This window comes from Parambassis ranga, unplaced genomic scaffold (genome assembly GCF_900634625.1).
Source record: "Parambassis ranga unplaced genomic scaffold, fParRan2.1 scaffold_70_arrow_ctg1, whole genome shotgun sequence".
In the NCBI taxonomy this organism is placed as follows: domain Eukaryota; kingdom Metazoa; phylum Chordata; class Actinopteri; family Ambassidae; genus Parambassis; species Parambassis ranga.
The window spans coordinates 190,801-218,300 of record NW_021144812.1 but is presented as its reverse complement, the minus strand read 5'-3'; the positions used below and the strand labels follow the sequence as shown (position 1 = coordinate 218,300).

The window sequence follows — 27,500 nt, the reverse complement described above, 5'->3', positions numbered from 1 at the left end:
GTGTGTAGATCCTGATCAGTGTGTGTCTGCCTGCAGTGTGTGTGTGTGTAGATCCTGATCAGTGTGTGTGTGTAGATCCTGATCAGTGTGTGTGTGTGTAGATCCTGATCAGTGTGTGTGTGTAGATCCTGATCAGTGTGTGTGTGTGTAGATCCTGATCAGTGTGTGTGTAGATCCTGATCAGTGTGTGTGTAGATCCTGATCAGTGTGTGTGTAGATCCTGATCAGTGTGTGTCTGCCTGCAGTGTGTGTGTGTAGATCCTGATCAGTGTGTGTCTGCCTGCAGTGTGTCTGTTTGCTCTGCTGTTCGGGGTCGTCTGGTCCATCACAGGCTCTGAGTGTCTTCCTGGAGGAAACCTCTTCGGCATCATCGTCCTCTTCATCAGTGCCGTGCTGGGGGGGAAGCTGGTTGGACTGGTCCAGCTGCCCACGCTGCCCCCCTTCCCTCCACTGCTTGGTACGACCCGCTCAGTCTGATGAGCCCAGACTAACGTGTAATCTGAGCAGGCTCATCTGGACCTAATCTGACCCGGACTAACATCGTAATGTGTGTCAGTCTGACCGCCCGACTTCCTGTGTGTCTCTGTGTGTTTGTCTGTGTGTCTCTCTCTCTCTGTGTCTCTCTCTGTGTGTCTCTCTCTCTCTCTCTCTGTCTCTCTCTGTGTGTGTCTCTCTCTGTGTGTCTCTCTCTGTGTCTCTCTCTCTGTGTCTCTGTGTGTGTGTCTCTGTGTCTCTCTGTGTGTCTCTCTCTGTGTGTGTCTCTCTGTGTGTCTCTCTCTGTCTCTCTCTGTGTCTCTCTGTGTGTCTCTCTCTGTCTCTCTCTGTGTCTCTCTGTGTGTCTCTCTGTGTCTCTCTGTGTCTCTCTGTGTGTCTCTCTGTGTGTCTCTCTGTGTGTGTCTCTCTCTCTGTGTCTCTCTGTGTGTGTCCCTGTGTGTGTCTCTCTCTCTGTGTCTCTGTGTGTGTCTCTCTGTGTCTCTCTGTGTGTCTCTCTGTGTGTGTCTCTCTCTGTGTCTCTCTGTGTGTCTCTCTGTGTGTCTCTCTCTCTGTGTCTCTCTGTGTGTGTCTCTCTGTGTGTGTCTCTCTGTGTCTCTCTGTGTCTCTCTGTGTGTGTCTCTCTGTGTGTAGGTATGCTGTTGGCCGGTCTGCTGTTGCGTAACCTTCCCTTTGTATCAGACTCCATCTTCATCAGCACTCACTGGTCTGCAGCTCTGAGGAACATCGCGCTGTCAATCATCCTGACCAGAGCCGGGCTCGGCCTCAACCCCTCGGTACACACACAAACATGCACAACCCATGCACACGCACAGCGACAGAGTGCACACTATACAGTGTGTGTGTGTGTGTGTGTGCAGGCGCTGCTCCGTCTGAAGGCGGTGTGTGTACGTGTTGCTGTCGGTCCCTGCGTGGTGGAGGCCTGTGTTGTTGCTGTGGTTTCTCACTTCCTGCTGCAGCTGCCGTGGGTCTGGGCCTTCATTCTGGGGTAACACACACACACACAGAGACACTATACACACACACACACAGAGACACTATACACATACACACACACAGACACACACACACACACAGAGACACACACAGACACACAGACACACACAGAGACACACAGACACACACACACAGACACACACAGACACACACAGAGACACTATACACACACACAGACACAGACACACACAGAGACACACACAGACACAGACACAGACACTATACACCCACACACACACAGACACACACACAGACACAGACACTGCAGCTGCCGTGGGTCTGGGCCTTCATTCTGGGGTAACACACACACACACAGACACTATACACACACACAGAGACACTATACACACACAAACACAGAGACACTATACACACATACACACACAGAGACACACACAGACACACACACACACACGTTAATCAATCAAGCAGACGACAGGAATGTAAGCATCTGTGTCTGTGTCTCTCTGTGTGTGTCTGTCTGTGTCTGTGTGTGTGTCTCTGTGTCTCTCTGTGTGTCTCTGTGTGTCTCTGTGTCTGTGTGTCTCTGTGTCTGTGTGTGTGTCTGTCTGTCTCTCTGTGTGTCTCTGTGTGTCTCTGTGTCTGTGTGTCTCTGTGTCTGTCTGTGTCTCTGTGTGTGTCTGTGTGTGTCTGTGTGTGTGTGTGTCTGTCTGTGTGTGTCTGTGTGTGTGTGTCTGTCTGTGTGTGTCTGTCTGTGTCTGTCTGTGTGTGTCTGTGTGTGTGTGTCTGTGTGTGTGTCTGTGTGTCTCTGTGTGTGTGTCTGTGTGTGTCTGTGTGTGTCTGTGTGTCTGTGTGTGTCTGTTTGTGTGTCTGTGTGTGTGTCTGTCTGTGTGTGTCTGTGTGTGTGTCTGTGTGTCTCTGTGTCTGTGTGTGTCTGTGTCTCTCTGTGTGTGTCTGTCTGTGTCTGTGTCTCTCTGTGTGTCTCTGTGTCTGTGTGTCTGTGTCTCTGTGTGTGTGTCTGTGTGTGTGTCTGTGTGTCTCTGTGTGTCTCTGTGTGTCTCTGTGTGTGTCTGTGTGTCTGTGTCTGTCTGTGTGTGTCTGTGTGTCTGTGTGTCTCTGTGTCTCTGTGTGTGTGTCTGTCTGTGTCTCTGTGTCTCTGTGTGTGTCTCTGTGTCTCTGTCTGTGTGTGTCTGTCTGTGTGTCTGTCTGTGTCTGTGTGTGTGTCTCTGTGTGTGTCTCTGTGTCTCTCTGTGTCTCTGTCTGTCTGTGTCTGTCTGTGTAGGTTTGTCCTGGCTGCAGTGTCTCCAGCTGTTGTGGTTCCTTCCATGTTGCTCCTGCAGAGGGAAGGGTTCGGGGTGGAGAAGGTGAGGACCGGTGGGTGGATGTTCTGACAGAGGGGGCCTGGTGGGGCCTGTGTGGGCCGAGCTCTGACCCAGTGTGACCCAGACACGCTCCAGCCCCCCCTGAGTGGTGTTGTAGCCTGTCCTCCTGACGGTGTTCTGTCTCGCTGCTCAGGGGATCCCCACCTTGCTGATGGCTGCTGGGAGTTTTGACGATGTTCTGGCCATCACAGGGTTCTCCACCTGCCTGGGAGTCGCCTTCTCCACAGGTCAGAGGACAGGTCTGTCTCCACTCCACGGTGGTCCGCTGCAGCCTTCTCACGGTGTTTGTCCTGCAGGGTCTACGTGGACGAACATCCTGAAAGGTCTGCTGGAGGTGGTTGGGGGGGTCACCGCTGGACTGATCCTGGGCCTGTTCCTGAGTCTGTTCCCCAGTAACGACCAGGTGTGTTGGCTTTTGTTTCATGACACCAGACTGTGTCCTCCTTCCTGTGTCTGTCCCTCTGCAGGAGGACCTGGTGTTGAGGAGGACTCTCATGCTGCTGGGTCTGTCCACATTCTCCGTCTTCTGCAGCCATGTTGTTGGTTTTGCTGGAGCCGGTGGTCTCTGCACGCTGGTTCTGGCCTTCCTGGCTGCTCTGGGCTGGAAGGCCGACAAGGTGACACACATCAGAACCTGGACCCACTGTGTTCACTCACCACCAGTAACCCTGCTGCTCATGTCTGCATCCAGGCCCCCGTGGCAGCCATGCTGGGCCGGGCGTGGGACGTGTTCCAGCCACTCCTGTTTGGTCTGATCGGAGCTGAGATCACCGTGGCAACCCTGAGCCCGAGCACCGTGGGTGAGAAGCACACATGGGCAGAATGTTAGCTGGAGCTCTGAATGAGCCCGTTGCGGACACTCGGCCTGTAGTCCAGCTCTGGTTCTGTGCTCAGGTCTGGGTATGGCCTGTATCAGTATGGGTCTGGTGGTCCGTCTCGCCGTCACCTTCCTCCTGGTTCATTTTGGAGGATTCAGCCTGAAGGAGAAAGTCTTCATCGCTGTCGCTTGGCTGCCTAAAGCCACCGTTCAGGTGTGTGTCCCCGTTCACCCTCAAGATCCCCTCCCTGACCTCATAAAGGTCCATGAGTCCCTGGGCAGGAAGCCCCACCTTCTAAGGAGGACAGGACTCTGCGGACACATCTGGACCCAGAAAGTCCTCATATCAACCAAAGATCTGTCTGTCTCTGTCTGTGTGTCTCTCTCTGTGTGTGTGTCTGCCTGTCTTTGTCTGTCTCTGTCTGCCTGTCTTTGTCTGTCTCAGTGTCCGATTGTCTGTCTGTCTCTGATTCTCTCTGTCTGTGTCTGTCTCTGTGTCTTATTGTCTCTGTCTGTGTCTGTCTCTGATTGTCTTTGTCTGTCTCTGTGTCTTATTGTCTCTGTCTTTGTCTGTCTGTGTCTTTCTCTGTGTCTGTCTGTCTCTGTGTTTTATTGTGTCTGTCTTTGTCTGTCTGTGTCTTTCTCTGTGTCTGATTGTCTCTGTCTTTGTCTGTCTGTGTCTGCCTCTGTGTCTGATTGTCTCTGTCTGTGTCTGCCTCTGTGTCTGATTGTCTCTGTCTGTGTCTGTCTGTCTGTGTCTTATTGTCTCTGTCTGTGTCTGTCCCTGTGTCTTATTGTCTCTGTCTTTGTCTGTCTCTGTCTGTCTGTGTCTGATTGTCTCTGTCTGTCTCTGTGTCTGATTGTCTCTGTCTTTGTCTGTCTGTGTCTGATTGTCTCTGTCTTTGTCTGTCTCTGTGTCTGATTGTCTCTGTTTGTCTCTGATTGTCTCTGTCTGTCTGTCTGTCTGTGTCTGATGTCTTTGTCTGTCTCTGTGTCTTATTGTCTCTGTCTTTGTCTGTCTGTGTCTTTCTCTGTGTCTGTCTGTCTCTGTGTTTTATTGTGTCTGTCTTTGTCTGTCTGTGTCTGCCTCTGTGTCTGATTGTCTCTGTCTTTGTCTGTCTGTGTCTGCCTCTGTGTCTGATTGTCTCTGTCTGTGTCTGCCTCTGTGTCTGATTGTCTCTGTCTGTCTCTGTGTCTTATTGTCTCTGTCTGTCCCTGTCCCTGTGTCTTATTGTCTCTGTCTTTGTCTGTCTGTCTGTGTCTGATTGTCTCTGTCTGTCTCTGTGTCTGATTGTCTCTGTCTTTGTCTGTCTGTGTCTGATTGTCTCTGTCTTTGTCTGTCTCTGTGTCTGATTGTCTCTGTTTGTCTCTGATTGTCTCTGTCTGTCTGTCTGTGTCTGATTGTCTCTGTCTGTGTCTGCCTCTGTGTCTGATTGTCTCTGTCTGTCTGTCTGTGTCTGCCTCTGTGTCTGATTGTCTCTGTCTGTCTGATTGTCTCTGTGTGTGTCTGTCTCTGTGTCTGATTGTCTCTGTCTGTCTGTCTGGGTCTGATTGTCTCTGTCTGTCTGTCTGTCTGTCTGTCTGTGTCTGATTGTATCTGTTTGTCTGTCTGTGTCTGATTGTCTCTGTCTGTGTCTGCCTCTGTGTCTGATTGTCTCTGTCTGTGTCTGCCTCTGTGTCTGATTGTCTCTGTCTGTCTGTCTGTGTCTGATTGTCTCTGTGTGTGTCTGTCTCTGTGTCTGATTGTCTCTGTTTGTCTGCCTCTGTGTCTGATTGTCTCTGTCTGTCTGTCTGTGTCTTATTGTCTCTGTCTGTGTCAGGCTGCGATTGGCTCCAAGGCACTGGACATGGCCAGGGAGGTCGGGGACGAGGCCTTGATCAAGTTCGGTTTGGACGTGCTAACGTTAGCCGTGTTAGCCATCCTAACCACCGCTCCGATCGGCGCCCTTGGCATCGGTCTGGCAGGGCCGCGCCTCCTGACCCGGCAGGTCAAAGGTCAGCTGACACCTTTCATCGTGCTGTCAGCCATGTTTGATCCTCCACAGACGGTTTCTCTTCTCTCAGCAGAAGAAGCAGAGGGCGGGGACACGTCTCCTGGGCCTAACAGGACTGTCCAAGAAAAGGACAACGTGACCTTGGAGAGCAGGCTCTGAGCGCTGTGATTGGACAGACAGACAGTCCTGGTCCTCACACGCCCTCATGTGTACTGATCCATGTCTTGTCTGTTTCTGCTTTTTATGGCATCAAGAGTAAAAACTCCTGTCAGACCAGAAATAAAGGTTTAAAAGACACGTGTGCATGTAGAGAGTTCAATATGACGCTGTCCACGGGGACAGAGACAGGAGGTCCTGAGGAGACCTCAGGTGTGTGCTGAGTGTTTCATCTGCAGGACTCACAGAGGGGTGAGGAGGGGACAGGGACAGAGTCCACAGCAGGCAGAGGACTGTGAGGAGGGGACAGGGACAGAGTCCACAGCAGGCAGAGGACTGTGAGGAGGGGACAGGGACAGAGTCCACAGCAGGAGGACTGTGAGGAGGGGACAGGGACAGAGTCCACAGCAGGAGGACTGTGAGGAGGGACAGAGTCCACAGCAGGAGGACTGTGAGGAGGGGACAGGGACAGAGTCCACAGCAGGAGGACTGTGAGGAGGGGACAGGGACAGAGTCCACAGCAGGCAGAGGTCTGTGAGGAGGGGACAGGGACAGAGTCCACAGCAGGCAGAGGACTGTGAGGAGGGGACAGGGACAGAGTCCACAGCAGGAGGACTGTGAGGAGGGGACAGGGACAGGGTCCACAGCAGGAGGACTGTGAGGAGGGGACAGGGACAGAGTCCACAGCAGGCAGAGGACTGTGAGGAGGGACAGGGACAGAGTCCACAGCAGGCAGAGGACTGTGAGGAGGGACAGGGACAGAGTCAGAGACAGCTCAGCGTCACATCAGAAGAGTCTCTGTCTCTGCAGGTGTTTCCTGTTTGTCACCTCCAGCCTTGCTGCAGCCGCGCTGCTGGACCGGAAGCCTCTGGTTTTGGTTGTAGCTGTGAGTCCTCCGCCCGTCCTCCATGCTGAAGCTCTGCAGCAGAGACGAGAAGCTGCAGACACTGATGGGACGGACTGATGGGACGGACTGATGCTGCGCTCACATCCAGATTAACAAAACCTTCATTTGTCCCACTCACACCCCTGTTTGGACGGACTGAGGGTTAGGCGGCGCCAGACGCTGCCAAGATGGCGCCGTCACGAAGCAGGAAATAAGATGCGGGGACCCTGACAGAAGCACATTGATCAGACAGCAGGAGCAGAATGAACAGCGCCCCCTGCTGTCCTAATGAAGCTGAAAGCTTTGGGTCCGTTTCCCCCTCACATGATGAACCATGAACATAATCAGAGCTTATTGATGATGAATAAACTCAGCACAGGATGTTGATGTGTTCACCCCCCCCCCCCCCCCCCCCCCCCCCCCCCCCACACACACACACACACACACACGTGGTTTACTTAACAGGATGTTGGGTGTTAGCGGAGGTCACTTCACTCTGCGACACGATGAAGACGATGCTGCTGCTCTGTAAGTACACACAACAACACACACAGCACCACACTCACACAGGAGTCCAGCTGAACATCTAAAGGTGTGTGTGTCTGTGTCTGTGTGTGTGTGTGTGTGTGAGAGAGAGAGAGACTACATAAATACACTCTGCTCTGGTTTCAGTGTTGCTGGGCTCCTGTCTGACGTCTGCATCCAGCCGAGGTGAGTGTATCTGAATTACTGTGTGTGTCTGTGTGTGTGTGTCTGTGTGTGTGTCTATGTGTGTGTGTCTGTGTGTGTGTCTATGTGTGTGTGTCTGTGTGTGTGTCTATGTGTGTGTGTCTGTGTGTGTCTATGTGTGTGTGTCTGTGTGTGTGTCTATGTGTGTGTGTCTGTGTGTGTGTCTGTGTGTGTGTGTGTGTCTGTCTGTGTGTGTCTGTGTGTGTGTGTCTGTGTGTCTGTGTGTGTCTATGTGTGTGTGTGTGTGTGTCTGTGTGTGTGTCTATGTGTGTGTGTCTGTGTGTGTCTGTGTGTGTGTCTGTGTGTGTGACTATGTGTGTGTGTCTGTGTGTGTGTCTATGTGTGTGTGTCTGTGTGTGTCTATGTGTGTGTGTGTGTGTGTGTGTGTGTCTATGTGTGTGTGTGTGTGTGTGTGTCTGTGTGTGTCTATGTGTGTGTCTGTGTGTGTGTCTATGTGTGTGTGTGTCTGTGTGTGTCTATGTGTGTGTGTCTGTGTGTGTGTCTGTGTGTGTCTGTGTGTGAGTGTGTGTGTCTGTGTGTGTCTGTGTGCGTGTGTGTGTGTCTGTGTCTGTGTGTGAGTGTGTGTGTCTGTGTGTGTCTGTGTGCGTGTGTGTGTGTCTGTGTGTGTGTGTCTATGTGTGTGTGTCTGTGTGTGTGTCTGTGTCTGTGTGTGTGTGTCTGTGTGTGTGTGTCTGTGTGTGTCTATGTGTGTGTGTCTGTGTGTGTCTGTGTGTGTCTGTGTGTGAGTGTGTGTGTGTGTGTGTCTGTGTGTGTGTATCTGTGTGTGTCTATGTGTGTGTGTCTGTGTGTGTCTATGTGTGTGTCTATGTGTGTGTGTCTGTGTGTGTCTGTGTCTCTGTGTGTCTGTGTGTGTGTCTGTGTGTGTCTGTGTGTGAGTGTGTGTGTCTGTGTCTGTCTGTGTCTGTGTGTGTGTGTGTCTGTGTGTGTGTCTGTGTGTGTCTGTGTCTCTGTGTGTCTGTGTGTGTCTGTGTCTGTGTGTGTCTGTGTGTGTGTGTCTGTGTGTGTCTATGTGTGTGTGTCTGTGTGTGTCTATGTGTGTGTCTATGTGTGTGTGTCTGTGTGTGTCTGTGTCTCTGTGTGTCTGTGTGTGTGTCTGTGTGTGTCTGTGTGTGAGTGTGTGTGTCTGTGTCTGTCTGTGTCTGTGTGTGTCTGTGTGTGTGTCTGTGTGTGTCTGTGTCTCTGTGTGTCTGTGTCTGTGTGTGTCTGTGTGTGTGTGTGTGTCTGTGTGTGTGTGTCTGTGTGTGTCTGTCTCTCTTCACTCTTCACTTCCTGCATGTGTTGCAGCAGCAGCTCTAGTTTAACGTGTGTTTCACTTTAAGTTGCAGTGATTCCTTCTCATTGGTTCTCATTGGTCCAGCAGGAACATGTCTATGTGTGTAATCATCAGGCATGTGCAGACATGTGCGCGCCCCAAAGAACTCATCCATTCATATCTAGTAGAGCAGGATCAGCTGTAGCCACTGAGGTCTGGCAGGTGGTGTTTTGGGGGGTGGGGTGTGTGTGGGGACGTGGGCTGATGGACCTCACAGCTCTGTGTCTCAGTCTTTGGGGGGCGTGGGCTGATGGACCTCACAGCTCTGTGTCTCAGTCTTTGGGGGGCGTGGGCTGATGGACCTCACAGCTCTGTGTCTCAGTCTTTGGGGGGCGTGGGCTGATGGACCTCACAGCTCTGTGTCTCAGTCTGTTGGTGAGTTCTGATGCTCCTGAGCCTCTGTCCAGAGGGAAGAGGTCCAAACAGCTGGTGTCCTGGGTGGGTGGGGTCTGCAGCCCTCCTTTGGGTCCGGCTGTCGTATATGGAGTCCAGCTGTGGGAGAGGACTCCCCACAATCCCCTGTGCTGTCTTCACCACCCGGGCCGGGTCCTTCCTGTCCTGTGCAGCTCCCGTACCACACTGCTGCACTCAGACAGAGGAGGCTTTCTACTGTGGCCCTGTAGAAGTTCATCAGGAGCTGAGGGGACAGTCCAGTCCTCCTGAGCCTCCCGAGGAAGGAGAGCCTTTGTTGGGCCTTCTTCACCAGGTGGGACGTGTGCAGGGACCAAGACAGGTCAGCTGTGAGGTGGATGCCCAGGAACATGATGTTGTCTGAAGAGCACATGTTACAGCAGGAAGGGGGACAGGAGGACGGAGGACAGCATCATGTGTGCTGATCCTGCCGCCTGATTGGAGGATAGTCCTCTTCTTCCCGTTGTCATGGTGACGTGCTCCCAGACTTTAGTCTCAGACTAGTCTTGATGGGTCAAAGAGCAGGCTGTCCTCTGAAGGTCTGACAAACAGCAGCTGATGGCGTCTCTCTGTCTTCCAGCCTCTGTGACGGTCAGTCCCAGCAGGACCCAGTACTTCGAGTATGAGAAGTTCTCTGTGAGCTGCCAGGGCTTCAGCACCGGTACATGGAGGGTGTGGAGGTACAGCACCAGAGGGTCAGTACCAGCAGGACGCCACATTCTGACCCCTCTGTGAGGGACAAGCTGATCAATAATCTGTCACCATTCCAGAGTGGACATGTCCTCGTGTGGCTTACGCTGGGGCACCCAGACGTCCTCCACCTGTGACATGAAGACCATCAAGCTGTCCGACAGTGGAGTGTACTGGTGTGAATCCACCCATGGAGAGACCAGCAACACCATCAACATCACCGTGACAGGTGGGGCTCCACAGAGAGAGACAGACAGGAAGACAGAGAGACAGGAAGACAGAGAGAGACAGACAGGAAGACAGACAGAGACAGACAGGAAGACAGAGAGAGAGACAGACAGGAAGACAGAGACAGACAGACAGGAAGACAGAGAGAGAGACAGACAGGAAGACAGACAGGAAGATAGAGAGAGAGACAGACAGGAAGACAGACAGAGAGACAGACAGGAAGACAGAGAGAGACAGACAGGAAGACAGAGAGACAGGAAGACAGAGAGAGACAGACAGGAAGACAGAGAGACAGACAGGAAGGCAGAGAGAGACACAGACAGGAAGACAGAGAGACAGACAGGAAGACAGAGAGAGAGACAGACAGGAAGACAGACAGAGACAGACAGGAAGATAGAGAGAGACAGACAGGAAGACAGAGAGAGACAGACAGGAAGACAGAGAGAGACAGACAGGAAGACAGACAGAGAGACAGACAGGAAGACAGAGAGAGACAGACAGGAAGACAGAGAGAGAGACAGAGGAAGACAGAGAGAGAGACAGACAGGAAGACAGAGAGAGACAGACAGGAAGACAGAGAGACAGGAAGACAGAGAGAGACAGACAGGAAGACAGACAGAGACAGACAGGAAGACAGAGAGAGACAGACAGGAAGACAGACAGAGAGACAGATAGAGAGACAGAGACAGACAGGAAGACAGACAGAGAGGCAGACAGACAGACAGAGAGAGAGACAGACAGGATGACAGACAGACAGAGACAGACAGGAAGACAGAGACAGACAGAAAGACAGACAGACAGACAGGAAGACAGACAGAGAGACAGACAGATAGACAGACAGGAAGACAGACAGACAGAGACAGACAGGAAGACAGAGAGAGAGACAGACAGGCAGAGAGACACAGACAGGAAGACAGACAGACAGAGACAGACAGGAAGACAGAGACAGACAGGAAGACAGAGACAGACAGAAAGACAGACAGGAAGGCAGAGACAGACAGGAAGACAGAGAGAGAGACAGACAGATAGACAGACAGGAAGACAGACAGACAGAGAGAGAGACAGACAGGCAGAGAGACACAGACAGGAAGACAGAGCGAGAGACAGAGGAAGACAGAGACAGAGGGAGAGAGAGAGACAGAGAGACAGACATGAAGACAGAGAGAGAGAGACAGACAGGCAGAGAGACAGGAAGACAGACAGAGAGAGAGACAGGAAGACAGAGAGACAGAGACAGACAGGCAGGCAGGAAGACAGAGAGGCAGACACGAAGACAGAGAGACAGACAGACAGACAGACAGGCAGAGAGAGACAGACACGGAGACAGAGAGAGAGACAGGAAGACGGCGAGAGAGAGACAGACAGGAAGACAGAGAGAGAGAGACAGAGACAGAGAGAGAGAGACAGACAGAGAGAGAGAGAGACATAGCTGCAGTGTTCTCATGGACTCGCAGCAATAACAAGTCATCAGTCTTAAAGATCAGTGGTCAGTGTGTGACTGTGTGTGTGACTGTGTGTGACTGTGTGTGTGACTGTGTGTGACTGTGTGTGAGAATTGTGTGTGTCACCGTCATGCTGCACGATAAATGAAGAACTGCAAAAAGACTTCATGATGCCTACATGTGTAGAGGGGACAGGTCGTCATGGAAACTGAAACATCCTGGGTTCCTGAATCATGTCAGAGTTCAGTTAGCTGACTGGTGTTAGCCGCGGTTAGCTGCTAACCACACCCAGCGGCTCGTCCCCTCACATCTTCCTGTCAGCGGCTCGTCCCCTCACATCAGACCAGTCAACACACACTTCCTGTCAGCGGCTCGTCCCCTCACATCACACCAGCCAACACACACTTCCTGTCTGTTCAGACGCCGCGGTGCTCCTGCAGGGCCCCGGCCTTCCTGTGGCAGAGGGAGCAAACGTCACTCTGAGCTGCCGAACCAAAGAAGCGTCCAGCCTGCTGACTGACTTCTACAGAACTGACACCCCCATCGGGGCTGAGCAGACAGGTCACATGACCATCCACAATGTGTCCAAGGCCGATGAAGGTGCGTACAAATGTCGCATCCGTGGTCGTGGAGAGTCTCCGCCCAGCTGGCTGCTGATCACAGGTACACACCCCAGGTCCTGATGAGGCTCGGAGGCTCCACACCTGCATAACAAGAGTCTGTCCCCGTCTGTCCCCAGATGAGTCCGACCCCGTGTCCCTCACAGTGTCTCCTGACTCCACCCAGCTCTTTGAGTACGAGCGGCTGACTCTGACCTGCGGCCACAACAGCACCGCTGACGGATGGAGGGTCCACAGGTTCACCAACAACTCAAACAAAGACGAAAAACCCGACTGTGGAAAGCACTGGGGGGCACCCACTGCCACGGGCTGCATCATCCACACGGTCAAGCAGCCCGACAGCGCCACCTACTGGTGTGAGTCTCCTTCAAGGCAGAGGAGCAACGCAGTCAAGCTCACCGTGCACGGTAGGAGCAGGTCAGTCAAACATGCACGATGAGGCCGACTGCTGTGAAACACTGTGTCTGTGTGTGGAGGTGGAGCCGTGATCCTGCAGAGTCCTGTCCTCCCTGTGATGGAGGGACACCCCGTCACTCTGACCTGTACAACAAAGACCAATGGCTCCACCCTCCCAGCTGCTTTCTATAAAGATGGCTCCCTCCTCATCACTCAGCCTGCAGGTCACATGACCATCCTCCATGTTTCCAGCTCTGATGAAGGCCTCTACAGCTGTGACATCAGCGGTCATGGAGAGTCTCCACCCAGCCGGCTGCTCGTCACAGGTGAGGTCAGAGGTGGTGTCAGAGGTGAGGTCAGAGGTGGTGTCAGAGGTGAGGTCAGCTGGACTTCACTGGTTCTCTGCTGCATTTAAAAGGCGTGTGTCGCTCTCTGTGTCTCTGTCTGTGTCTCTGTGTGTGTGTGTCTCTCTGTCTGTGTCTCTCTGTGTCTGTGTCTCTGTGTGTGTGTCTCTCTGTGTCTGTGTGTCTCTCTGTGTCTGTGTGTGTGTCTCTCTGTCTCTGTCTGTGTCTCTCTCTGTGTCTGTGGCTCTGTCTGTGTGTATCTCTGTCTGTGTCTCTCTCTGTCTGTCTCTCTCTGTCTCTGTGTATCTCTGTCTGTGTGTCTCTGTGTCTGTGTCTCTCTCTGTCTCTGTGTGTGCGTCTCCCTCTGTCTCTCTGTCTGTGTCTCTGTGTGTGTCTCTCTGTGTCTGTGTCTCTGTCTCTCTCTCTCTCTCTGTCTGTTTCCCTGTCTGTGTGTCTCTGTGTGTGTGTGTGTCTCACTCTGTGTCTGTGTCTCTCTGTCTCTGTCTGTCTCTCTCTGTCTCTGTGTCTCTCTCTGTCTCTGTGTGTGTGTCTCCCTCTGTCTCTCTGTCTGTGTGTGTGTGTGTCTCTCTGTGTCTGTGTCTCTCTCTGTCTCTGTGTGTGTGTCTCCCTCTGTCTCTCTGTCTGTGTGTGTGTGTCTCTGTGTCTGTGTCTCTCTCTGTGTGTCTCTGTGTGTGTGTCTCCCTCTGTCTCTCTGTCTGTCTCTCTCTGTGTCTGCAGCTCTCCCCAGCCCCGGTGTCTCTGGGTCCTCTGTGCTGAGGGTGGTCTTCCACTTGGTGGTCTGCTGTCCCTACGTCATCTCCACCGTCCTCATGGTGTCCTTACTGCGCCGCAGGCCCACAGGTAGCTGCGCCCTCCACTGAGGCTGCATGTTGGCAGCAAACACTTCATCACATCATGACATGATCAATGAGTCATCCCTCCTAACAGGCTCTGGCTCTGGCAGACAGAACGCGTCCGTGGCGAGCACGTCTCCGCCCGCTCAGGACCAGGAGGGGTTGGACCGAGAGTGCGATGACGTCACCACTGAATATCATTTCTAAGTTTTTGTTCCTGCATTGTTTCTGTTCTCAAGTTACTCCAACAATAAACCACTTACTTCTGTTTTTAAGAGCCTGTTGCCATGGTGATGACTTCTGCACAGTAAATGTTTAGCACATTGTTTTAGCAGTGTCATGTCACACATGTGTGTGTGTGTGTGTCTGTGTGTGTGTCTGTGTGTGTGTGTGTGTGTGTCTGTGTGTGTGTGAGACTGGAGGGTTTGAGTGTGTGTCTGTGTGTGTGTCTGTGTGTGTGTGTGTCTGTGTGTGTGTGTGTCTGTGTGTGTCTGTGTGTGTGTGTGAGACTGGAGGGTTTGAGTGTGTGTCTGTGTGTGTGTGTGTGTGTGTGTGAGAGACTGGAGGGTTTGAGTGTGTGTCTGTGTGTGTGTGTGTGTGTGTGAGACTGGAGGGTGTGTGTGAGGAGGAGGAGCAGCGCCTTGTGTGACAGGTCAGGGTCTTCATCAGGCTCATGTTTCATTCACTAAAATCATCAACACGTGCTTTAAATTTAAAAAAATCTACACACAAATGGAATATTCCACGCAACTACATTACCCGTGATGCCCTGCGCGGCCTGTTGCTATGATACAGCATCGCGTTTCAGTGAGCAAACGGCGACCCGTAGTTTCCTTCAGTTCGCTTCAGTGTGTTTACGTCGGACGGTGGTTGCTAGGTGGCTAATGTTAGCTTAGCCTCGGTCTGTCTCGGTGTGTTAACCCTGCTGCTAGGTGGCTAATGTTAGCTTAGCCTCGGTCTGTCTCGGTGTGTTAACCCTGCTGCTAGGTGGCTAATGTTAGCTAACTTTAGCTAACTTTAGCAGCATCGGCGGAAGTATCCGCGTCCGAACGAAGGCGTCCTTAAACACGTCTTCCTCCGCCCGGGCTGCGTCTGTGCTCCATGGAGCGGGCTGGCCGGGGGAAGGGAGCCCTGCTGCTGAAGAACCAGCCGTACGACGAGAGCCTGGAGGTGGCCGACCCGGAGGAGGTAGCGAGCGTCTACAGCACGACTCCCTGCGGCCAGCGGCAGGTAACCCGCACACCTCAGGGACAGGCTGCGCCTCAAAGAGGTTCAGGAAAGCGAACCAAATACAAAGTCAGGTCAGTTCGGTCAGATTCTGGCCCTAAGAGGGGGCGGACCTGACTGTGGGCCCGGAAGTAAGTCCTGAGTTTAGCTTTAGCTGCTGGTCCCAGTCCCTGTTCTGAGCTCTGGGCTCGGGTTCTGCAGCTGCCACATAATCTGCCCTGAGCAAGATGGCGGCGAGGCGGATCCACCGATCAACCCCTCACATTAATCAATAGGATGAAGGTGAGACCCATCACATGACCTGGTCCTCGTCTTGTACCCCCAGACAGAGTCTAGGAGGGTCCGCAGCCTGATGTCCGCCGACAGCAGCAGCGACGAGTTCGACGAGGACCACAAACCCCACAGAGGGCCTGCAGGGGGCGCGCCTGTGGAGGGTCCCCATGAAGAGGAGGAGGAGGAGGAGGAGGAAGACTCCGATGAGGACGACACAGATGATGATGATGATGATGAAGCCGGCGAGGCTCCAGAGGGAGCGTACGACCCGGCAGACTACACCAACCTGCCCGTCAGCACGGAGGTCAAGGAGCTGTTCCAGTACATCACACGGTGAGTGGACACAGAGAGACAGAGACAGAGACAGAGACAGAGAGAGAGAGAGAGACACAGAGACAGACAGAGAGAGAGAGGGAGAGACAGAGAGAGAGACAGAGAGAGAGAGAGAGAGAGAGGGAGAGACAGAGAGAGAGACAGAGAGAGAGAGAGAGAGAGAGAGAGAGGGAGAGAGAGAGAGACACAGAGAGAGAGAGAGAGACACAGAGACAGAGAGAGAGAGGGAGAGACAGAGGGAGGGAGGGAGAGAGAGAGAGAGACAGAGGGAGGGAGAGAGAGAGAGAGAGAGAGAGACACAGAGAGGGAGAGAGAGACACAGAGACAGACAGAGAGACAGAGGGAGAGAGAGAGAGAGAGAGACAGAGAGACAGAGGGAGAGAGAGACAGAGAGAGACAGAGAGAGAGAGAGAGAGAGAGAGACACAGACACACACCGACACACAGAGACAGGCACAGATACACACACACAGAGACAGACACACTCACTCACAGCAGAGACACTGTGTCCTCTCCCTCAGATACACACACACACACTCACAGCAGAGACACTGTGTCCTCTCCTCTCAGATACACACACACACACACTCACAGCAGAGACACTGTGTCCTCTCCTCTCAGATACACACAGACAGACTCACAGCAGAGACACTGTGTCCTCTCCTCTCAGATACACACAGACAGACTCACAGCAGAGACACTGTGTCCTCTCCCTCAGATACACACACACACACTCACAGCAGAGACACTGTGTCCTCTCCTCTCAGATACACACAGACAGACTCACAGCAGAGACATTGTGTCCTCTCCTCTCAGATACACACAGACAGACTCACAGCAGAGACACTGTGTCCCCTCAGGTACACTCCTCAGGCCGTGGAGCTGGAGCACAGTCTGAAGCCTTTTATCCCAGACTTCATCCCTGCAGTCGGAGACATCGACGCCTTCCTGAAGGTAAGATACAACTTCAATAGACTGGACACACACACATCATAGTGCTCGGTGACCTCTGTGACCTCTGTGACCTCTGTGACCTCTGACCTGCTGTTCGTGGTTGTTAGGTCCCAAGGCCAGACGGGACACCGGACGGTCTGGGGCTGCTGGTCCTGGACGAGCCCAGCGTGAAACAGTCCGACCCCACAGTGCTGTCCCTGTGGCTGTCAGAGGAGACCAAACAGCACGGAGCCACCAAGGTACACACAGACAGAGACACAGACACACACAAAGACACACAGAGACAGAGACACAGACAGACAGAGACAGAGACACACACAGACAGAGACACACACAGACAGACAGAGACACACAGACACACACAGAGACAGAGACACACAGACACACACAGAGACAGAGACACACACAGAGACACAGACAGACACACACAGAGACAGAGACACACAGACACACACAGACAGAGACACACACAGACACACACAGAGACACACACAGACAGAGACACAGACACACACAGAGACAGAGACACACACACAGACAGAGACACAGACAGACAGACAGAGACAGAGACACACACAGACACACAGAGACAGAGACACACACAGACAGACAGACACACACAGAGACACACAGACACACACAGAGACAGAGACACACAGACACACACAGAGACACACACAGACAGAGACACAGACAGACACACACAGAGACAGACACACACAGACACACACAGACAGAGACACAGACAGACACACACAGAGACACAGACACACACAGAGACACACAGAGACAGAGACACACACAGACAGACAGAGACAGAGACACACACAGAGACAGAGACACAGACACACAGAGACACAGACACACACAGAGACAGAGACACACACAGAGACAGAGACACACACAGAGACAGAGACACACACAGACACACACAGACACACACAGAGACAGAGACACACAAAGACACACACAGACACACAGTCACAGACACACACGCCTGTGTGAGGGCCGCTCTCTCCACCCCCTCTCTCCTCCCTCTCACCTCTCTCCTCTCTCTCTCTTCCCTCTCTCTCTCTCTCTTCTCCCTCTCTCTCCCCTCCCTCTCTCTTCCCTCTCTCTCTCTCTCCTCCCTCTCTCTCTCTCTCTTCTCCCTCTCCTCTCTCTCCCCTCCTTCTCTCTCTCCTCCCTCTCTCCCCTCCCTCTCACCTCTCTCCCCCCTCTCTCCCCTCCAGCTGAAGAAGGTGACGAGCGTGGCCAGTCCTCAGACCAACCCTCGGGCGGTGGACAGCTGGGTGGAGAGCATCAGCGCTCTGCGCCGCTCCAAGCCTCCGGCCAGCGTCCAGTACAGCCGCCCCATGCCCGACATCGACGCCCTGATGCAGGAGTGGCCCGCGGAGCTGGAGGAGCTGCTGGGCCGGCTGCAGCTGCCGCCCGCCCGCCTGCAGTGCAGCCTGCCGCAGTACGTGGACATCGTCTGCGGCCTGCTGGACATCCCCGTGTACGGCAGCAGGGTCCAGGCTCTGCACCTGCTCTTCAGCCTCTACCTGGAGTTCAGAGGCCTGCCTCACTTCACACACAAGGCTTAGAGGCTCCACCGTCTGTTTTATATGTCTGATCAAATAAAGAGGAACGTGTCACACTGCGCCTTCATTAATGTCACTTTGATCGATATCAGATTGATTAATTAGGGGACAGCAGTGGCACAGTGGTATAGCAGGGTTGTCCAATAACCAGAAGGTTGGTGGTTCGACTCCTCCCTAGTCACTGTTGTGTGTTCTTGGGCCTGTGGCGCGCCTTGCTAGTCATTGTATGCAGCCGTAACGAATTTCCCTCTGGGATTAATACAGTATCTAAAATAAATATAAAAATTGATTAAAAAAATTGATTAATATCAGATTGATCACAGATTGATTAATATCAGATTGATTAGTATCACAGATTGATTCATATCAGATTGATATCAGCAGCAGCGTCATGGCTCCTTCAGATGTCTCCTCCTCCCTCTAGGTGGGTCCTTCATGGCCAAACATATCCCAGGATGCATTGCACTGGAGGCAGGGTACATACTACTGTTAGCATCGTCTGCAGGAAGGGGCGTGGCTGATGGTCCTCATGTATTTACTGTCACGTGACGCACCGTCAGAGCGTCTGAACACAGACCTGATTACGTCACTGATCCTGTCCAACAATGCCGTCCTCTGTTCGCTATTAATAAATAAATAAACATCTGTCTCCCACAATGCACCGCACTGTTGTTGTCTGCACCAGCTGCTCCTCCAACATGGCGGCTCCTGGCTGCGTCCTGCACAGAGCCCTGATGCGCTCCAGACCCGGCCCGAACAAGGTCTGCCTGAACCCCGTCCTCGTCTCTGTCGTCCTCCTGTGCTTTTTGTTGGCGCCTCAGTGTGTGTGCGTGTGTGTGTGTGAGCACGGGAGCGCGCAGTCCTCGGTCCGTGCTCGCCACCAGACTCCGTTCAGAATCCTGCGGATTTAACGGCGCTCAGCGCGGGCCGCTCAGGTGACCTGGATGGTGACCGTCAGCAGCGTCATAGCTGTTCGACCCTGTCCCCGTGTCACCCGCGGATCGATAACAGCCATCGAACAGCTCTGCTGTCTGTGTGAACGGTTATTATTACCCGCTAAAACCCGCTTCAGCTAAAGCAGCTGATGTTTGAATCAGACCCGGGAAAGGCTCGATGATGCGTTCAGGGCGGCTCCGTCAAAGCACGACTGGAGGGGACGGATCAGCACATTGATGCTGCTCCACACACAGAGACAGAGACAGAGACACACAGAGACAGAGACACACAGAGACAGAGACACACACACAGAGACACACAGAGACAGAGACACACAGAGACAGAGACACACAGAGACAGAGACACACACACAGAGACAGACACACACAGACAGACACACACAGACAGAGACAGACACACACAGAGACACACACACAGAGACAGAGACACAGAGACACACACACAGAGACAGACACACACAGACAGAGACAGACACACACAGAGACACACACACAGAGACAGAGACACAGAGACACACAGACAGAGACACAGAGACAGAGACACACACACAGAGACAGAGACACACACACAGAGACACACACACAGAGACAGAGACACACACACAGAGACACAGACACAGACAGAGACAGACACACAGAGACAGAGACACACACACAGAGACACACACAGAGACACACACAGAGACACACACACAGAGACAGAGACACACACACAGAGACACACACAGAGACACACACACAGACACACACAGAGAGAGAGACACACACACAGACACACAGAGACAGAGACACACAGAGACAGACACACACACACACAGAGACACAGAGACAGACACACAGAGTCACACACAGACACACACACACAGACAGAGACAGACACACACACAGAGACAGACACACACAGACAGACACACACAGACAGAGACAGACACACACAGAGACACACACACAGAGACAGAGACACAGAGACACACACACAGAGACAGACACACACAGACAGAGACAGACACACACAGAGACACACACACAGAGACAGAGACACAGAGACACACAGACAGAGACACAGAGACAGAGACACACACACAGAGACACACACACAGAGACAGAGACACACACACAGAGACACAGACACAGACAGAGACAGACACACAGAGACAGAGACACACACACAGAGACACACACAGAGACACACACAGAGACACACACACAGAGACAGAGACACACACACAGAGACACACACAGAGACACACACACAGACACACACAGAGAGAGAGACACACACACAGACACACAGAGACAGAGACACACAGAGACAGACACACACACACACAGAGACACAGAGACAGACACACAGAGTCACACACAGACACACACACACAGACAGAGACAGACACACACACAGAGACAGACACACAGAGTCACACAGACACACACACACAGTATACTGTGATGACCCTGCAGACTCGTTGTCTTCCAGGTGTCCTCGTCCTCTCCGGTGGTCTGCAGGGAGTTCCTGTTCGTGGTGGACCTGCAGCGCTACAGCAGAGACCAGGGATCCTCGGTCTACTTCCCCCAGGCCGTCCTCAGCGGTACTGTCCCTCCTGAGAGGAAGCGACGCGGCTCAGCTGACTGTCCACTGACTGTCCCTCCCTCTGGTCTCTGTCTCCAGGTGAAGACCTGTATGACATCACGCTGACGGATGGGGACTGCAGGCTCAGGGTCACTCTGGATCCTGGCCTGAACCGGCAGGTGGAGAGGAACGTCCTCCAGCCCGGGTCAATGGTTCGTAACACCTCCTTCAGCCCCACCATGGCCGCTCAGCTCCCAGAATGCCCCGGGGCCTCCACAGAGAGAGACAGGTGAGTGAGGACGGGTGAATGAGGTCACCGTGATGTCATCAGACCTGCTGACGGCGCCTGCTCCTTCAGCTACAGACTGCTGAAACTGGAGGTGGTGACCGAGGCTGAGGAGGGCGGAGCCAGGGGGCCCGACCTGGACTGGGACTCTCTGCCCTGGTTTGGATCTTCAGAGCCTGCAGGTGAGAGGACATCTGTGACATCACACCTTTTGGATCAGCGCTTCCTGTTTCCTGTCCGTCCCACCTGATGCTGGTCGATTGACGGACGCTGTGATTGGTCCAGCAGGTCCTGTGGTTCCACTGAGAGCCAGCAGGAGTGTGTTCCTCCCTCTGTGGAACAACGTGGACTACAGTGGGGACGTGTGGAGAGAAACCCCACCCCCTGATGGTGGGGTGGAGGATGAAGAGGAGGAGGAGGAGGAGGAGGAAGGTCTGAGTGTTAACAGAATGCTGTAATATCTTCCTCCTGAGGGGGGCGCTGAACAGCAGGCCAGAGGTTAAATTAACTGTCTGTGTGACAGGGCGCCGTCCAGCTGTCTCCGTGTCCGAGCTCCGCGACTCCTTCCTCTCTGGTCGCGGTGGCGTTGCCAGGGGGACCATCCAGCATCAGCTGATTGTGCGCATTGTAAACAAATCACACCTGATGTATTATGGGAGAACAGACAGGAACTGTGAGTGCCCATATAAGGTCAGTGACCACACACCCAATCACAGGACAGGAGCGCCACACTGTGGACACCATCTGTCTCTGTGTCTGTCCAGGCGGTGCTGGAGGTGTGTGACCAGACAGGAAGTGTGTGTGTGGTGTTGTGGAACAGCATGTGTGTCAGCTGGTACCGCTGTCTCAGGCCCGGTGACATCATCAGCCTGAGGCAGTACCGGGTCAAACCGCAGTACCACGGCGAGCGTGGCGACATGGGTACGCACAGGCCTGCCGACGGGAACGTTCCGGGTGTGTGTGGCTATGAGGTCATCATGTGTGTGTCGCTCTGTGCAGAGGTCAGCGTCAACTCCAGGAATCCTGCCGCGCGCGTATCTGTGCTCCCAGAATCCTCGGTTCCACCTGAGCGTCGACCGCCTGCGCCGGCCTACAGCTTCTACAGCAGGTACACGCTTCACTACGTAGGAATGTCTCCACCTCAGAGAGTCCTAATGAGACATCTGTCCTCTGTCAGTAAGGAGCTGTTGGACTGTCGCCATGGCGCCATGTGTGATGTCATCGGTCTGCTGACATTTTCGGGACGGCCTGAGCGAATCAGGAGCAAAGGTGAGGGTTGCCATGGGGACAGCCTTACTCAGTCAGTCTGTGTTAATCCGCCTGTGTTTGCTTCTAGATGGCAAGGGGGCGGAGCTTTTAGAGTATCGCTGGCTGCGATTGGAGGATGGAGCCAGCGACCAGCCAATCATGGTGAAGCTGTTCTCCACGTCTCAACCTGAGGTCCACGAGAAGCTCCACCCCTGTGAGACGCACTCCACTAGAAATGTCTGTGCTTGATCTTACTTTACAGTAAGAAGAACCTCTGTCTGTCTGTCCTTCTGTCCCTCCCCCTGTCTCTGTCCCTCTGTATGTGCCTCCGTCTCTCTGTCTCTCTCTCTCTGTCCCCTGTCCCTCTGTCTGTGACTCTGTCTCTCTGTCTCTCCCTCTGTCCCCCTGTCCCTTTGTCTGTGCCTCTGTCTCTCTCTCTCTGTCCCCCCCCCCCTCCCTCTGTCTCTCTGTCTGTGCCTCTGTCTCGCTCTCTCTGTCCCTCTATCCCTCTGTCCCTCCCTCCCTCCCCCTGTGCCTCTGTCTCTCTCTCTGTCCCCATGTCCTTCTGTCCCTCTGTGCCTCCCTCCCTCCCCCTGTCCCTCTGTCTCTCTGTCTGTGCCTCTGTCTCTCTCTCTCTCTGTCTTCCTGTCCCCCTGTCCCTCCCTTCCTCCCCCTGTCCCTCTGTCTCTCCCTCCCTCCCTCTGTCTCTCTCTCTGTCTTCCTGTCCCTCCCTCCATCCCCCTGTCCCTCTGTCTCTCCCTCCCTCTGTCTCTCTCTCTCTCTCTGTCTTCCTGTCCCCCTGTCCCTCCCTCCCTCCCCGTCGCCCTGTCCCTCTGTCCCTCCCTCCCTCCCCCTGTCACCCTGTCCGTCTGTCCCTCCCTCCCTCCCCCGTACCTCTGTCTTTCTGTCTGTGCCTCTGTCTCTCTCTCTCTCGTCCCCCTGTCCCTCTGTCTGTCCCTTCCTCCCTCCCCCTGTACCTCTGTCCCTCCCTCCCTCCCCCTGTCCCTCTCTCTCTCTGTCCCTCTGTCCCTCCCTCCCTCCCCCTGTACCTCTGTCTCTCTCTCTCTGTCCCTCCCTCCCTCCCCCTGTACCTCTGTCTCTCTCTCTGTCCCTCCCTCCCTCCCCCTGTCTCTCTGTCTCTCTCTCTCTGTCCCCCTGTCCCTCTGCAGTGGCGGTGGTGGTGTGCACCAGGCTCAGGTGTGTCCGTGCTGCGAGCTGCTTCTTCCTGACAAACAGCGTGTACACACAGGTGTACTGCACAGGTGACACAGGCTTGGTCTGCATTGTCTCTCTCTCTGACTCCCCCTGGTGGTCATGGCTGTGTCCTCTGTCCTCATTGGTGGATTGGCAGGTCTGAGCCAGCACTCAGAGATGAGTTACAGAAGGCTCCGCCCCGTGCGCCAGTTCCTCCAGTGGCTGCGGCGCCAGGACGACGAGGAGGTGCTGAGCAGGGCTCTGATTGGAGGCTTCTTCATGTACCCGCCCCCTCCTGTCTCCATGGAAACGTACATGAAGGACAGGAGAGGTCAGCTGTCTGCTTCTGTGTCGCTGGAGGCTGGTTGGAGTGCAGGCTGCTCGCTGCACCCTCTGGTGGTTCAGACTGGTATTACATGAGGTTCCCTCTGTGCCGTCAGGTGAGCCGGGTTTCCTGCGAGGGGCGGAGCTTCAGAGGGAGGTGGAGAGGCTGTGTTACCGGGAGCGACACACTTTTTGCATTCAGGCAACTGTTACCATGGTAACTTACAGCCGCAGAGGAGAGGTACGCTCAGTCCCACACATTGACCTCACGACAAACAGGAAGTGAGTCACCGCTCTTCTCTTCCAGGAGGACCGCTCTCTGTTCTGGGCAGACCGAGCTTCATCTCTCTCCTCATCCTCCCGATCCCCTCGCCCCTCTCCCTCCCCCTCCCTCCCCTCCACCCCTCGTTCTTTCAGACCAGCCCTTTCCTCCTCCTCCTCCTCCTCGTCCGTCTCGCCCATGTCTCCGTCCTCATCGGTCAGCCAGTCGGCGCCGCGGCCTCTGGACCACAGACCCGGGTGAGCCTTTGATTGATCGGTGTGTGTCCTGGTCCTGGTGTGTGAAGGTGTGTGAGCTTCAAACTGTGTGTTTCAGCAGGAGGTCGTCTAAGAGGAAGCTGCTGCCTCCTGAAACTCCAAAGAAGAGGTCAGTGCACCTCAGATCAGTCAGATCACAGATCAGTCAGATCAGAGATCAATCAGATCACAGATCAGTCAGATCACAGATCAGTCAGATCAGAGATCAGAGATCAATCAGATCACAGATCAATCAGATCAGAGATCAATCAGATCAGAGATCAATCAGATCAGAGATCAATCAGATCACAGATCAATCAGATCAGAGATCAATCAGATCACAGATCAGTCAGATCACAGATCAGTCAGATCAGTCAGATCAATCAGATCACAGATCAATCAGATCAGAGATCAATCAGATCACAGATCAGTCAGATCACAGATCAATCAGATCAGTCAGTTTAATCAGCTCAGTCAATAACAGAAGCTGTTCTCTCCGCAGACATCCGTCAGTCACCATGCAGCAAGAACAGAGCAACAAGACAGGTAGTACACACACACAGAGACACACACACACAGAGACACACACACACAGAGACACACACACAGAGACACACACACACAGAGACACACACACAGAGACACACACACACAGAGACACACACACAGAGACACACACACAGAGACACACACACACAGAGACACACACACACGCAGAGACACAGACACAGAGAGACACACACACACACACAGAGACACACACACACAGAGACACAGAGAGAGACACACACACACACACAGATACACACACACACACAGACACACACACACGCAGAGACACAGACACAGAGAGACACACACACACACACACACAGACACACACACAGAGACACACACGCAGAGACACAGACACACACACAGAGACACAGACACACACAGAGAGACACACACACACAGAGACACAGACACACACAGAGACACAGACACAGAGACACAGACACACACAGAGACACAGACACACACAGAGAGACACAGAGACACACACACAGAGACACACACACACACAGAGACACAGACACACACAGAGACACACACACAGACAGACACAGAGACACACACACACACACACAGACACACACAGACAGACACAGACACACACAGAGAGACACAGAGACACACAGACACACACACACACAGAGACACACACAGACACACACAGACACACACACACAGAGACACACACACAGACAGACACAGACACACACAGAGAGACACAGAGACACACACACACACACACAGACCCCCCCAGCTGACCCCGGCTGTCCCTGCAGTCATCCTGTTCGAAGCCTCCATGGAGTTTCTTGAAAATACAAATGTTGATGTTGATGCTGACGATGATGACGACGACGATGAAGATGTCTCGTCCTTCGTCACCGCCCCCCTTCTGCCCATCCTCCCGCCTGTTGCCGAGGAGACGCTGCCGATGCTTTACGACCACGGCCACAAGGAGGAGCAGGCGGCGGCCATAGCGATGGGAGGGACGGCGCCCCCTGGGAGGTTTGAGTCTGCAGTGCAGGGCTACTACACACTGCGGCTGAGAGGTACACACACACACACACAGACAGAGACAGACACACACAGACACACAGACACACACACAGACAGACAGACAGAGACAGACACACACAGACAGACACACACACACACACACAGACACACACAGACACACACACACACAGACAGACACACAGAGACACACACACACAGACACACACACACAGACACACACACAGACACACACACACACACACACAGACACACACACACAGACACACACAGACAGAGACACACACAGACACACACACAGACACACAGACACACACACACACAGACAGACACAGACAGACACACACACAGACAGACACACACACACAGACACACACAGTTAAATGAGTGAAAGTGTCCTCTCTCCTCTCAGCTCTGTCAGACGGTGTGGCGGTCGACGCCATCTTCCTCCCCCATTATTTAAGCTCCTCCCCCTCCCCTCTCCCTCCTCACTCCAACACCTGGGCCTCCATCCTGTCACATGGAGCCTTCTCTTCACACACACCTCCACCCTCACCAGGTCGGTGCACACACACATGTAATCTGAGTACACTTACAGAGGTGTCCTCTCTTACCCTGTCTCTCTCTCTCTCTCTCTCAGCTGATCTCATCGCCATGGCAGCCCAGCTGACCAATCAGAGGCTGGTGTGCCTGCTGGAGGTGTGTCACCTGGGCGGAGCCACCACAGAGGTGGTGCTGAGCCGAGCGTTCCACCTGACTGATCTATGAGTGTTTTCCTGGGACAGCTGCAGCGTTTGTAGTTCTCCTCAGAGGGATTCTGGGACATGTGGTCTCAGTCAGTTTTATGCTTCTGAAGCTTTTAGTGCTAAAAAGGTTCCACTGTACATGACTCACTGTGGCTGTGAATAAAGACCAAGCAGAGCAGAGTGTGAAGAGACTTTTATTAGAGACGCAACAGGATCAGACTGTCCACGGCGGGCCTGGGGACGGCGGGCCTGGGGACGGCGGGCGCGGGGGAAGCAGGCCTGGGGACAGCGGGCCTGGGGGAAGCAGGCCTGGGGACAGCGGGCGCGGGGGAAGCAGGCCTGGGGACGGCGGGCCTGGGGGACGGCGGGCCTGGGGACAGCGGGCGCGGGGCAGGGGCGACGGGCCTGGGGGAAGCAGGCCTGGGGACAGCGGGCCTGGGGACAGCGGGCCTGGGGACAGCGGGCCTGGGGACAGCGGGCGCGGGGGAAGCAGGCCTGGGGACGGCGGGCCTGGGGATGGCGGGCCTGGGGGAAGCAGGCCTGGGGACAGCGGGCGCGGGGGAAGCAGGCCTGGGGACGGCGGGCCTGGGGACGGCAGGCGCGGGGCGGCGGCGGCGTCTAGCTGCGCTGGCTGTGTCTCTGGCAGATGTAGCGCAGCTTAGAGGAGCAGTGGAGGTCATTAAGCCGTCCATCGTTGTGAAGGTGGGCGCAGTCCTCGTCCCCGGGGCCGAGGCCATGAGCGGTCCAGCTGTCTGGCTGCCCGGGTTTCCACCGCCTGCGGACACACAACCGAAACCAGCAGCGTGTCAGGACGCCGTGGGTGCTGTGGCAGAGAGGGCGGCCGATGCTCACCTGCGGTTCATGATGTACGGCGTCTGGTTGACCCACTCCCACATCCCCGTCCTCTCATCCGTCAGCCCCACCCAGTAGAAGGCTCCTGCACTGTGACGGGTCACGAAGTCCTGGTCCACAGAAAAGGAGACAGCAGTAAGTC

The 27,500-nt window shown here is 54.2% G+C and overlaps 5 protein-coding genes and 1 pseudogene across 12 annotated transcripts in view; 4 read left to right on the top strand and 2 right to left on the bottom strand.

Annotated features, from left to right (window-relative positions):
* LOC114431346 (sodium/hydrogen exchanger 9B2) overlaps nucleotides 1–5,801 on the top strand; it is a 10,865-nt gene extending 5,064 nt beyond the window's left edge. The window contains exons 4-14 of the mRNA XM_028398954.1: nucleotides 287–457; nucleotides 1,126–1,268; nucleotides 1,353–1,480; nucleotides 2,732–2,813; nucleotides 2,965–3,058; nucleotides 3,128–3,234; nucleotides 3,299–3,448; nucleotides 3,523–3,631; nucleotides 3,726–3,862; nucleotides 5,469–5,643; nucleotides 5,713–5,801. Of these exons, the coding sequence (XP_028254755.1) occupies nucleotides 287–457; nucleotides 1,126–1,268; nucleotides 1,353–1,480; nucleotides 2,732–2,813; nucleotides 2,965–3,058; nucleotides 3,128–3,234; nucleotides 3,299–3,448; nucleotides 3,523–3,631; nucleotides 3,726–3,862; nucleotides 5,469–5,643; nucleotides 5,713–5,801 (1,385 nt within the window). The remainder of the gene's footprint in view (nucleotides 1–286; nucleotides 458–1,125; nucleotides 1,269–1,352; nucleotides 1,481–2,731; nucleotides 2,814–2,964; nucleotides 3,059–3,127; nucleotides 3,235–3,298; nucleotides 3,449–3,522; nucleotides 3,632–3,725; nucleotides 3,863–5,468; nucleotides 5,644–5,712) is intronic.
* Nucleotides 5,802–7,154: 1,353 nt separating this feature from the next.
* LOC114431369 (sialoadhesin-like) lies at nucleotides 7,155–14,006 on the top strand. Of its 2 annotated transcripts, none has more exons than XM_028398998.1 (9): nucleotides 7,155–7,212; nucleotides 7,357–7,395; nucleotides 9,738–9,852; nucleotides 9,928–10,076; nucleotides 11,938–12,117; nucleotides 12,257–12,544; nucleotides 12,614–12,859; nucleotides 13,616–13,738; nucleotides 13,826–14,006. In XM_028398998.1, the coding sequence occupies exons 1-9, from the start codon at nucleotides 7,191–7,193 to the stop codon at nucleotides 13,936–13,938; spliced, it is 1,275 nt and encodes a 424-aa protein (XP_028254799.1). In that variant the 5' UTR covers nucleotides 7,155–7,190; the 3' UTR covers nucleotides 13,939–14,006. The 2 variants fall into 2 exon arrangements, with proteins under 2 accessions (XP_028254799.1, XP_028254798.1); XM_028398997.1 differs by having other exon boundaries at nucleotides 11,938–12,180.
* Nucleotides 7,777–27,500, bottom strand: part of asgr1a (asialoglycoprotein receptor 1a) — a 27,946-nt gene continuing 8,222 nt past the window's right edge. For both annotated transcript variants that reach the window (XM_028399000.1, XM_028399001.1), the window contains 2 exons: nucleotides 19,032–19,038; nucleotides 7,777–7,803 (listed from right to left, as the gene is read on the bottom strand). The gene's annotated coding sequence lies outside the window, so the exon portion shown is untranslated. The remainder of the gene's footprint in view (nucleotides 7,804–19,031; nucleotides 19,039–27,500) is intronic.
* Nucleotides 14,561–18,159, top strand: ift46 (intraflagellar transport 46 homolog (Chlamydomonas)). The gene is made up of 5 exons (XM_028398999.1): nucleotides 14,561–14,961; nucleotides 15,284–15,564; nucleotides 16,424–16,517; nucleotides 16,625–16,756; nucleotides 17,750–18,159. Exons 1-5 carry the CDS (start codon nucleotides 14,833–14,835, stop codon nucleotides 18,101–18,103), a joined length of 990 nt encoding a protein of 329 aa, XP_028254800.1. The 5' UTR covers nucleotides 14,561–14,832; the 3' UTR covers nucleotides 18,104–18,159.
* LOC114431367 (RPA-related protein RADX) lies at nucleotides 18,774–26,681 on the top strand. Of its 6 annotated transcripts, none has more exons than XM_028398992.1 (19): nucleotides 18,774–18,861; nucleotides 20,534–20,645; nucleotides 20,726–20,915; nucleotides 20,991–21,094; nucleotides 21,198–21,344; nucleotides 21,436–21,602; nucleotides 21,677–21,833; nucleotides 21,912–22,020; nucleotides 22,090–22,181; nucleotides 22,249–22,374; nucleotides 23,330–23,422; nucleotides 23,512–23,685; nucleotides 23,795–23,919; nucleotides 23,986–24,197; nucleotides 24,274–24,324; nucleotides 24,697–24,740; nucleotides 25,526–25,795; nucleotides 26,173–26,319; nucleotides 26,401–26,681. In XM_028398992.1, exons 1-19 carry the CDS (start codon nucleotides 18,799–18,801, stop codon nucleotides 26,526–26,528), a joined length of 2,511 nt encoding a protein of 836 aa, XP_028254793.1. In that variant the 5' UTR covers nucleotides 18,774–18,798; the 3' UTR covers nucleotides 26,529–26,681. The 6 variants fall into 6 exon arrangements, with proteins under 6 accessions (XP_028254793.1, XP_028254792.1, XP_028254795.1 ...); XM_028398991.1 differs by having other exon boundaries at nucleotides 20,985–21,094; nucleotides 21,201–21,344; XM_028398994.1 differs by having other exon boundaries at nucleotides 20,985–21,094; nucleotides 21,448–21,602.
* LOC114431370 (asialoglycoprotein receptor 1-like) overlaps nucleotides 26,683–27,500 on the bottom strand; it is a 3,128-nt pseudogene continuing 2,310 nt past the window's right edge.